The sequence below is a fragment of the Electrona antarctica genome (assembly GCF_951216825.1).
Source record: "Electrona antarctica genome assembly, chromosome: 19".
In the NCBI taxonomy this organism is placed as follows: domain Eukaryota; kingdom Metazoa; phylum Chordata; class Actinopteri; order Myctophiformes; family Myctophidae; genus Electrona; species Electrona antarctica.
The window spans coordinates 10,063,888-10,075,442 of record NC_136800.1 but is presented as its reverse complement, the minus strand read 5'-3'; the positions used below and the strand labels follow the sequence as shown (position 1 = coordinate 10,075,442).

Sequence of the window (11,555 nt, the reverse complement as noted above, 5' to 3'; positions counted from 1 at the left end):
TTCAATCTGCAAAGCTTGTTTTTCATAAAAATCCCCCGTAGACATGTTATGAGCTACTTTCTGTCAAGAAATTCTGTGCAAGTGATTATTTTTCTAAGTGCTGGTGTTTGGAAGCGCTCGTCGTAAGTCACTGAACGTCCCTGCATGCATCTGTTTCGCATTTGCACATAATGCAGGAGGCAGCAGCGCGACCCCTTAATACAAACGAGCGCTTCCAAACTCCAACATTTCTTCTTCTTGACAGAAAGTAGCTCATAACATGTCTACGGGGGATTTTTATGAAAAACAAGCTTTGCAGATTGAAAGAGAATAATTCAAGCTTGGACTACAGCTGCAATGTTGGTGAGTTTAACGTCGTTTAAGACAAGCAGATCGCAAACGCAAAATGATGAGTGGGGAGTCAATGGAGGGTATTGCAACTCTAGATTCATCCCATTATAAAAAAATCTAGAGAGAGATCTGCTATTTTTCAAACAGCCTAGAGTACAGTACTTGATACTGTATGTACTTAAAAGTTAATTACACCTTCCACCACTGCCAATAGAATACATGTATGTTATTGTTAGGAACAACAATTAAAAGGCTTGATTTGAAATGACACCAAGAATAGCCCTCCATATACATACAGTGTTGTCTTTGTTGAAAATTAACATTTTCATGTAAAACTGGGGATTAAATTAGTCTAATCAGTGTGAATGACAGGAGAGATGATCAGAGGAGCAGAGTTTTTACCACAATCATTAGGACATGGAGTCCTGAAGTAGGGAATAGGGATAGGTTCTCAGAGAGTGCAGCCAGTGAAAGAATGAACTCTGGTCTCCACATCATAAAATGAGACCAGAAACACTCCCAAACACTGTCCTCTCCTTACAGGGAGGACAGGAGTCAACAAAAGCCTTGTACAGATTTCCATTCCTCAACACTATAGTCCAGTAGCTCAGTGTGTTCCCCTTTTCTGTTAATGGACTCTATGACCACTCCTAAATCCCACTCAGTTTTCCCTTTAACCGGAACCTTGTAGTAAAACCTCCCTGAGGATTGATTGATTAGATTACTTTATTAGTCATAATGTAAACAATACAGTCTTGTTTCCATTCAGGTACTGGATTTTTATTAAACTCATAATCATGACATGAAAAACAACCACCAAATTAAAAATCAAATCACCAAAAATAAAAAGACGTGTACAGGTTGGGGGGAAAAGGAAGGGGTTCATAAAGAGGCGGGAGTAGTCACTTGTCTAAGGGAGGCCTGTTGAAAGGTGGATTTTCAGGCCCGTTTGAAAGGACGCCAGTGATTAGCATTTTTTGAGGGAAGGGGTCATCAGGGCATTCCAAACTTGGTCACTTTTTGTTTCTCTTCCCATGCTCTGATTTGCTCAGACCGAACACCTAGTATAGAGAGCGCTCAATGCCTCCCTCACTTATGAACTCCAATTCAACAAGCTCAGTCAGGCATGGCTGACTGCTGCCAACGCATGGGACACATTGACTAGACTAGAAACTCGACCCGGCCGGTCTCGATTCTAGTTCCACGCATCGTTGGCTCCGTTGCGACGTTGTCACCCTTGCAATGTTGCACTGCTAATTGTAGTGTGAGCAAAGAAGTGGCATATGGAGAATAGGGTGTAAATGCAGACGGGAAGTAGTTGGAAATAAGATATCATGACAGTGTTTGAGCATCTGCGTCGGTGTCGGGGCCATTTAGACCAGGAGTTTGGCTCTGGGCCACGTGCCATCCTCGTTCTTCCGTTCAATCATAAGGATATGTCCTTGGCACAGACCAGCATCCTGCACAGTGCTGCCTGGTTTGTTCAGCTGCGCGTACGTCTTGTAGTTGTAAATGCTTCTTTTCCACAGCCGCGTCTCCTTCTCTGATGGAATTTCAAAAAGCGACCTCATCTCCTTCTCTATGGTATCGATAGTGTCAGCTAGACTGAATTGACGTGTTTCCACGTCCCCGTCATTCAAGGTTAGTTCAAACAAGGTTAGTTCCAACAAATAGACCTCCACTTTGACAAACATGCCACCTTTGACCACTTTCCTGACAATGGCTCTCTGGCCCTCAAGACAACCATACCAGCTGGCCAGCTTGTTCCATGCTTCAGTGGGAACTAGGACATAGTCACGCTCATCTACAAGGTCCTCTTTCAGGACTTGGGTCTCATGGTCTGAGTCGAACAGTCCAGAGTTATCAATAGGTCCGGGATAGAGGCAATGCTGTCCGACACTGTACATGTACAAATCGTCAAATCCCACATAACACCTCCACTGTTTGAACCACCAATAGTCTATCAAGTACCATTCGTCGCCTATTTGCATAGTAGTTTTAAATACTGACTTCATGGTCTGTTTCTGGTTTTCGATTGAAGGTGTCCTCCTCAGCTCAACGTCACACAGCTTCTTCTTCATCTCTTGACTGAGTGTCTTCTCCAGTTGAGCCACAGCTGGCCTCACAGTCTCCACGTATGAAGACGGATAGACATTGATGTTTGTCCAGTCCTTGCTGGGTGGAGGGATGTTGGTGGGTGTGATATTCCGGAGGAGGTGGAGGTGGTCTTGAGTGTGTGAGAGCTGCTTCAGTTCAGAGCTTCTCTTCTTTAACTCAGTGATTTCCTGTTCCAGCTCTTTGATGAAGCCATCAGCCTGTTTCTCTGTTGTTTTCTGCTTCTTTTCAATAACGTCAATGACTTCAGCCTGGCTTCGCTCAACACATCTGATCAGAGCCATGAACATCTGCACACTGTCTGCCATCACTTTGTCTGCATCTTTCTTGCTGAGCTGTACAGAGTGTTTGACCTCCTGAATCTTCACTTGTCTCACCTGGATCATCTGCTGAACTTCAGCCTCTGTCTTTCCCAGCTCAGCCTTCTTCCCTTCATATGCCTCTTTCAGAGATATGATTTGATGTAACTTGTGGTCCGACTCTGTGCAGAACTGACAAACACACATGTGGTCAGTCTTACAGAAAAGCTCTAGAGGTCTGTCATGTTTCTTACACAGAATGTCTTCCAGGTTCATTACAGGGTCGATTAGTTTGTGTCGTTTCAACCGTGTGACTCTGTGGTGAGGCTCCAGGTGAGTGTCACAGTAGGATGTCACACACACCAGGCAGGACTTCAGGGCTTTGAGCTTGGTCTCAGTACAGATGTCACAGGAGATGTCATCTGGTTCAGCAGGTTCATGGTTTGCGTTGAAATGGTTTGTCAGCTTCTGTGTCTTCCTGAACTGATCAGCCATCTCAGAGAGGACTTTGTTAACAGAGAACTTTGGTCTTTTGTCGAAGGTTTCGTTGCATAGTGGACACTGACACACACCACTGGTGTCCCAGTAATGTGTGATACAGGTGTTGCAGTAGTTGTGTCCACATGGAGTGCTGATTGGATCAGTGAACACCTCCAGACAGATGGAACACAGGAACTGTTCTTCAGACAGGAGACTGCTGGCACACGCCATTTCTATACACTGAAAATAAACATGGGGAAAAACATGTAATTATTGAATGCTACTATACTCAGTAGTACTCACAGCTTAGTAGTTATGAATCTGATCCTCATATTAGAATAGAGCTCAAGAATGTTGGGCACATTCTGTCATACAAGTTATAAATTCAATGAGGTTAGTATTATATTCAGGTATGTAATGCCGTTTATATTTTCTTTTCCAACAGGTCAAACCCAACAGGTAAATATTGATGTAAGACTAAGTATAGCCTACATTTGTATAAATGACCATGAACTTAAATCAATTTAAAGTGCAAAACCAGTGTAAACAGAAAATCTTTCTCTTGAGTCTATGCAAAACCTAGCCCACGATTTAGACTCGTAGGATTTTTTCGATTATGACTCTCTATTAGTCAGAATCGAAAAAACCCTCTATGAGTCTAAATCTTGGGCTATGCAAAACCAGTGTAAACACAAAATCGTTTTCTCTTAACTCTGTTAATACCGTTTGTTCTTTATTATCTTTTCTGCCTATTATAAAATGCACGCGAGTTGCCCAAATGCCCACACACATTAGCAACGTTGTAGGCCTACACTGCACCTATCAATCATGGCCGTGTGCTGCATTGTGCACGGAATCAAAATAAGACTTTCCACAAAGCTATAAACAAAACATCATGACAACACATTCAATTATTCATGAGCAGAAATACCAATTGTTATACCTGTACAAGCCGGGGAGAGTTGTCTGTCAGTAAGAAGTTAAGAACGCTGGAGAAAAAAGTTTCCTCTGTATGAGAACGAAAAAAACAACAAGCCCGCTTTCTCTCACTTATTGCTCCCTCTGCAGGCGTGACCAATCGATTACCAACGCCACAAGTGTGAATAGCTAGATTACATATAGATTGATCTCTTTTTGTCTCTGTTCTCCTTTTAACTTTATAATCTCTTTCACGGGACGTGTTTACATTTGATTTATTTAATGTCACTTAAATGCAGTTATGAACTATAACTTATTTATTTGTTAAATTAAGAATAAAAAAAAATACTAAACTCACTCACTGTGGCTAATAGCATATTGTTTGTGTGTGCATGTCCAGGTCCTGCAGGCCCAGTTGGACATCTCCTTCCCAAAACAAACTGGTCAGGCTACTACTTGGCCTCACTCCCCGAACCCATATAGATCTGATCCATAGCTCTAAATGCAACGCATTAGAGCTATGGACCAGAGCTAACCTCACCCCTGCCCAATTTGACAGGCTGGAATGGCACAACAACAGAGTACAGCATCTTGCAATGGGTCTGGTCCACAAGATTCGCTACACCACCATGATACCCATTCCATGTAGCCTACCTGTCTATGTCTATGTCTACACCCACAACACCAGAGGGAGTTCAACAAACCATGTGTGCAACAAAGATTCGGCACAAACAAGGGACTAAATTAATTTCGCTCCTATGCCACTAAAATGTGGAACGCCCTACCAACAGCCATTAAGACATGCGAATCCCTTGACTCCTTCAAAACCGCTCTCGAAGGGCACCTACGGACGGCTGTCATTCGAAACTGGCCCCCGTAAAATCGGAATCCACCCCACCCCCTTTCCCACTTACTTGTTTCTTTTACCTTTTTACCTCCTTACAAGATTTCCAGTTTTTTATATAGAAGTGTATATTTGTACGTCTCTAAAAGCTCTGATGAATTGAAAATGGTGGACTCTGTTGTAAACAAGTGTAATGCTTTAATCAGTGTGTTGTCGACAGTAACAGTCTTTGTATTGAGTTGTGCTTTCATGTGAATTGTACCCATTCTGTAATCAACCAATCCTGCAGGCTCAGGACAGCAGGGACGTGCAGAGAATGTTAGAGGCAGGGGCTGAAATTCCCTAAAAAGGACAAAAATATCAAACAGCGGATCTACAAGCTCTCAATGCTCAACGCTGCAATGTGTTGAGAGCTTGTAGATCAGCTATTTTCGGGGTGTGACCCCACACTCTTTTGCTACTGAAGATGCGGCTTACTTATATTTCTACACGCAAGACAAATTGTTGCGTTCAAGTTCAGGATAGTTTGGAAAAAAAGAGGCAATTCTCCTGAATGCTTGAATGGAAAAGGGGCATTTGCATTTATTTCAAATGAGGCATTCATGGTCTAGAGAGGGCAGTTTTTTACAGATGGGTAAAAGAGCAGGGGCTGGAGCCCCCTTTGATGTTTACATGCCTGTAGGACGGCATCAACAGCAGTTGTAACTTCACAGAACAGAGTCACGGCAGCGAGGCCGAGACCATGTGCTTTTTTGATTGATTGAATATGAAAGCAATAAGGTACACCCGCACACTGTGTATCTGCTCGGCACAAGAGTATTGTCTTATTTAATGAAGCAACGTTTCGGTCACTAGGGACCTTCCTCAGGCCTTCCTAGTGACCGAAACGTTGCTTCATTAAATAAGACAATACTCTTGTGCCGAGCAGATACACAGTGTGCGGGTGTACCTTATTGCTTTCATTGATGTCCACTGGCCTACGCACCTGTGCATACGCCTGATTGCTAGGTGTGCGATAGTTTTCTCCTACAGTTGATTGATTGAATAGAAATGTAAAAACAGCAATAGACTACAGTCAAGACACTCAGTCCAAAAGGGATAAAACCAAAAAAGTCGTTGCGGTCTTGTTTCCATTTAGGCCCTATGCAATCAATTCAAAGTCATGACATGAACAATAACAAAATAAAATATCATCACAGGTGAAAGAAGCATCTAAGTGAGAGACTCAGCGAGCTGACCATCTCCCTTAGGTCAGCCCTAAAACTATGCTTCATTTATCTCCATTATTCTACCCATTATTGCTTTTTCCATCAATCAAATAATAGAGAAATGCATTGGTTTCTTTTTTGAGATTTGTTATTCTTCATATATCCATGAATAGCTGTGAAAGAAAATTCACATTAGATTTTTTATAATCTAACAAATGAATCCCTATATTTTATGTTTCATCATGCAACGGTGGCATGAACTTAGAAAAATAGCAATCTACAAGCTTACAACGCCTTGTAGATCGTGAAATGTTTTAAAATGTGTCATAGTAAATCAGTGTCATACCTGTACATATTCTGAAGAAAACTCTCAAGAGACTTGGCATTTGTCTGTACGGACACATTGACCACTGGTCACGTCACACCCCATACCCAGAAGCAGCATTCTAGACTTCCGGTCGGAGACGGGTGGCCTGAAGAAGTCCATCCACAACCTGGGCTCCATCGTCAGCACCAACACCGTGGTGCTGGAGAGCGTGGCCACTGTGTGGTGGGCCTGCCCGCCACGTACCGTCACCACCAAGGACAAGGTTGGTCACTGCATGTACTGCTATGGGCTGCGGTGGTACCTGTCAGTAGGAATGTTGGGCGGGAGTCCCCATCCTCCCGGTGAGTCGGTAGGATACAGAAATGTAGTGACAACAGAAATGTGTGTGGGGAGGAATTCATTGGCATAACGACTAAATTGGCTACTACCACAAATGACAAGGACCTGGCTGGCAGTGACTACTAGCTATTTTTGAGTGGTGCAACCACTCCAAGGAACAGTGACTGCATGCATTTATTAGGAGCAGAAGAATAATCTACATAAAACTGCAATAGTCATTGGCTCATAAAAGCTTAATTTTTTCTGTCAAGTTCATGTGTAGAAAGTTTTAAGAACTTTTCATACATTTTGATTCCCAGGAGATCGACGATGTATTGCCGACGGACGGTCAAACGGTTCATGAGCTATGCCTGTTCAAATTTTGCATTTTCAATTGAGTACTATAGCGCCACCAATGGTCGTGGGCTTCGCGTCCTCACTGTTTGGCATAGCCAAAAGCTATGAAAAAAAGCTATGAAAAAAAACTATGTTCTACGTTCCCTCAAACCTAACTCTAGACTTAATCCAACCCTACCAAGATGAACCTTAATAGGCTCTGTGCATCCAGAAGGTAGTATACCCGTTTCCTAGGTTAATTTCCCCATAGCTTAATTTGATTGGCTCAGCAGCAGATTATGCAATACATCAATTAGATAAGTGTTTTAAATGGGGGAAACAAAACTAAACTAAAATATGAAGGGCGCTTTATGCATTAGACCACAAGCACATGGTTAATTGAAATGAGTCCAACATAATTTGAAGTAGAATCTGGGCTCATATAGGAGGGGGTCTGATTAAATGAATATCACATATCAAATCACTAAATGTCGAATCAAACTACTTAAAAACGGTCTGGGCCTGGGGTGCACACAAAAGACTAAGTAGATGACATTAAAATGACCCCAGAAGTGTTTTAAAGTGAAATATACACACAAAATACTTACCCTGCCATGCAGGTACAAGTCAATGTTGGGACCCAGTTTTCTCACTTGATGACTATAAAAATATGAAAGTCCTTATGAAACTCACATTTTCTTAAAAGCACAAAAAATAAACATTTGACATCCCCTGTGAAAGCTTTAAGAGCACTTCTCATATTCAATAGAATAAACTATTGAAGCCCTGAAGTCTTAACCACAGCAAAACAAAAAGAGAACTTAAATACAGAGAATGATAGATAAAGATATGTTTATTGACACATATCCATCAGTGCGGCCTCCAATGCAATTAAACATGCAATTCCTCCAAGACAAAAATAAGAGTAGATCATAGTTCCAGTGCTTTTTCAACTGAACAAAACATGTATAAAACCATTTTTGATTCTTGTGGAGGTATTTCCATGAGCATTTTGTCTCTCTAATTATGTACACTGTGGGGGGAGGGGGGGTTGCATTAACGGGACAATACCACATCACTTTTAAACTTAGAAGAGGGCATCCATTGACAGGCCTTAGCCTACAGGTACACCATCCTGAAACATGTCATGTTGATAATGGACTCTGGAATTTGTATTGACACACTATCGCAATCCATCCATATCCATGGAGAGGTTAGCTATATATATATATATATATATAAATATATATATTCAAACCAGAGAGGAAAATTCTGATAAAAACCAAAAAAAGGATTTCTTTAAAAAATATGATGGAAGAGTTAAGATTTGTCTTGTTTTGGAGATAAACGCAAACAGATATGGCGGTAAAATCATTATCCAAACGTTAAGGCACTAGGTGGGCCAAATGCTACACCTGTTTAGTCTTCTACAAATAATTTACAATTCAAACAGTGCAGTTTTACATTTGTTAACTTAATGTTTTTCCTTTTGAACCATTTATCTATGAATCAATGTAAGGCAATACATTACAAAAAAAAAAAAAAAAAAAACAATACAAGAAAACAACTTATTACAGAAACAATGTACCCAATGAACACATAAAAACAAAACAAAAAAAATCAATGAAGTTTTAGGTCTCCTATATGCCATTACAATGGAATTTTCTTATGGCTTGGAGCAATAAAAATAATTATTATAATAAAAATAATGCATAGATTTAAATGATGATCTTCTTGCATGCTCCTCACTCAATACTCAAAATATCTAATACTCATTTCCCAATACTCTGTCCCAACCCTGATAACTGACTTGCAGAGAGTAACAAGAATAGAGGCAGAAGGCCACTGAAGTCCGTCGGATGAAGGCATCAAAGTCATTCTTAACTGGAAACGGAAGTATGCTTGCATTAGTATCTGCTTTTACAGGTCGGGGGAGGGAATACAAAATACGCTTTCATCCTCCCCAGGATGCACCCAGCCACTCACCGCAGATTAAGCCAATACCTGCACTACAGTACCTCAGTGTCGACATGCAAGAGTCCCAGCAAAACCCCCTTCATCCATCCTCTTCCATCATGAAGCAACACATGGTGCCACGTGTCCCTCCTTCTTGTTCAGGTCCATAGTTTGGTTACAACGAAGTGAGACATCTTCTGGAGGCTTGAGCTGTACGCGCGTGTGCGCGCGTGTGTGTGTGTGTGTGTGTGTGTGTCTCGGGTTTGGAGGAAGGACGGGAAAGTGGGGGTGAACAGGCCTCAATGTCCCTGATACCTCAGGTCTGACAAGTGTCCCAATTTTCCAGCGCTGGTCTTTTTTTTTTATTGACTTTTCATAATTAATAGAGGAGGGGGGGGAGGAGATTACAGAGTCCAAAAAGATAATCCAATGGGTCAGGCGGTTAGCTGGAAGAAAACAAGAACAGAGACAGGTGTCTAGTAAAAGCACGCCAAGACCTTTCTAACTCGGTTAGTACCCAGACTAAGTTAATGTACGACAGGCAAGAGCCACTGCAACTCCATTAACACTTCTGCGTCATATTTGATAAGAGGAAATGCCAAACATTCACGTGGGCCAACACGCTAACAGCAGGGTCGAAGAGTGGCTTATGTGTTAGTCGTTGAAACCCAACAATACTTAAAGGGGAAAACCACCCATTTTCAACATTTTACTATGTCATTAATGCACCTTAGAGCTGTTGTGTGGAAATAATAAAAAAGTCCCCCCATTTTGTGTTTCCTAGAACTGTAATTATGAAAAAAATCATTAACATGGTGAAACACATCTTGATGACGTCATCAAGATGTGTTTCACCATGTTAATGATTTTTTTCAGACCTCTAGTTCTAGGAAACACAGAATGGGGGAACTTTTTTATTATTTCCACACAACAGCTCTAAGGTGCATTAATGACATAGTAAAATGTTGAAAATGAGTGGAATGCCCCTTTAAGCGCCAAATATTAGACAAAGTATCCCCAAGTGTCAATGGAAAGAACAACCCAGGAGCCAAGCAACAACCCAGCCAAAGAGCAGTGGCTGCTGTTAGAAACACCCACGGACACGGTTAATAAATAAATACGCAGGGCCCAAATATGAAGGACGAAAACAAATCTAAAACCTAGACTTGTGTGGGTTTTTTTTTAGTGGGTTTTGTTTTCAATATGGTCTGACGGTGCTTGTTGTCAACAAGTGCTGGATGTTGTGTCTGCTGCTTGGAGGCTGGACTGCGCTCTGCTATAACACAGGAGATAAACAGCACGTCATATGACTGACTTGACCACATCGCAGTCCACCAGTAGGGTTCAAAAATAGCTCTTCTGACTGGAGCACACCCTCACTAACTTGCTTAAAAAAATAGTACATCTCAGTGACTCAAGTGCATGCCGTGCTACTGCCTTCCTAATAACATTTGTTTGCAACTAGAACAAAATGAGAAAATGTATAAAACCTGGATCTAAAGCATTGTTTCCTCAAACAGTGGTTCGGGACCCATTTGTGGGTCACAGACACATTGTTATGGGTCCCCTTAGGTTTTGTTTCCTACATTTGGTTTTTAATTATTATTTCAAAACATAATCCAAAAACATTCCCAAAAAAGCAAAACTAGTGAAAATAGCCGATCTACAATACCCAATCTAAAATAGCCGATCTACAAGGAAATAGCCGATCTACAAGGTCGCGACCTTAGATCGGCTATTTTCACTAGTTTGGGTCCCCGGGGGCGAATATCTAAATTTCTCTTTTGGGTCACGGGCTGAAAAGTTTTGGAAGCACTGGATCTGAAGAGAACAGAACAGAACGTGAGGTTACCTTGGCTTTCCGGTGATGCTTTTGGGGTTCTTGCGGAAGGACTGGTTGGCTCCGGAGCGAGTGGACATGGTGCGCGGCGAGGCCCTGGAGAAGGTGGAGGGAGGCGTCTTGGGGATCTTCTTGCCCAGGTGGCCGATCCATTTCTTCTGCTCGTCTTGGGTCAGGGCCAACAGGAGCATGTCTCGGGCAGAGGTCACGTCGTAGTTTACTGCCGGGGGGGGTGGGGGTCAAAGACACAACTCTTTAAACACATGACCTCACACAGTCACCTCATGTTTCACACCCTGTGCGAAGTAAGCGGTGCCTGGCTGTACTACTGTTTGATGACTGGGTGCTGGTATTCGGGCTGGTGATGTGTGGGGGTGCATGTGTTTGGTCCGACGTACTAACAGTCCCACGGTCATGAGTCAGACACCCTACCCAATACCCAACCCTGAACCTAACCTCACAGGAAGCCACGGGTTAGTTTTAACCTGCCACAGGTTAGTTGTAAGCGGCCATGCAGGTCGGGAGCGACGGTGTCGTCGGACTGCTAGTTAAGCAATATTACACAAGATGGGGTGGTTTAACA

General features: G+C 42.3%; 2 protein-coding genes across 3 annotated transcripts in view; both read right to left on the bottom strand.

Annotated features, from left to right (window-relative positions):
• Positions 1–1,094: 1,094 nt before the first annotated feature.
• On the bottom strand, positions 1,095–4,297 carry LOC306943187 (uncharacterized protein). The gene is made up of 2 exons (XM_079529393.1): positions 4,168–4,297; positions 1,095–3,464 (listed from the first exon to the last, which is right to left on the bottom strand). The coding sequence occupies exon 2, from the start codon at positions 3,453–3,455 to the stop codon at positions 1,704–1,706; it is 1,752 nt and encodes a 583-aa protein (XP_079385519.1). The 5' UTR covers positions 3,456–3,464; positions 4,168–4,297; the 3' UTR covers positions 1,095–1,703.
• A 3,714-nt stretch (positions 4,298–8,011) lies between these two features.
• rock1 (Rho-associated, coiled-coil containing protein kinase 1) overlaps positions 8,012–11,555 on the bottom strand; it is a 52,523-nt gene continuing 48,979 nt past the window's right edge. The window contains exons 32-33 of one of the 2 annotated variants that reach the window (XM_079488808.1): positions 10,985–11,192; positions 8,012–9,578 (exon numbers count right to left, since the gene is read on the bottom strand). In XM_079488808.1, coding sequence (XP_079344934.1) covers positions 9,575–9,578; positions 10,985–11,192 — 212 coding nt within the window. In that variant the 3' untranslated portion in view covers positions 8,012–9,574. Of the gene's footprint in view, positions 9,579–10,003; positions 10,409–10,984; positions 11,193–11,555 lie in introns of those variants that run through there. The other variant, XM_079488807.1, reaches the window with a different exon arrangement.

Bases quoted from the DNA above. Each gene is read 5' to 3' on its own strand.
- LOC306943187 (XM_079529393.1), bottom strand. From the start codon at position 3,455: ATGGCGTGTGCCAGCAGTCTCCTGTCTGAAGAACAGTTCCTGTGTTCC.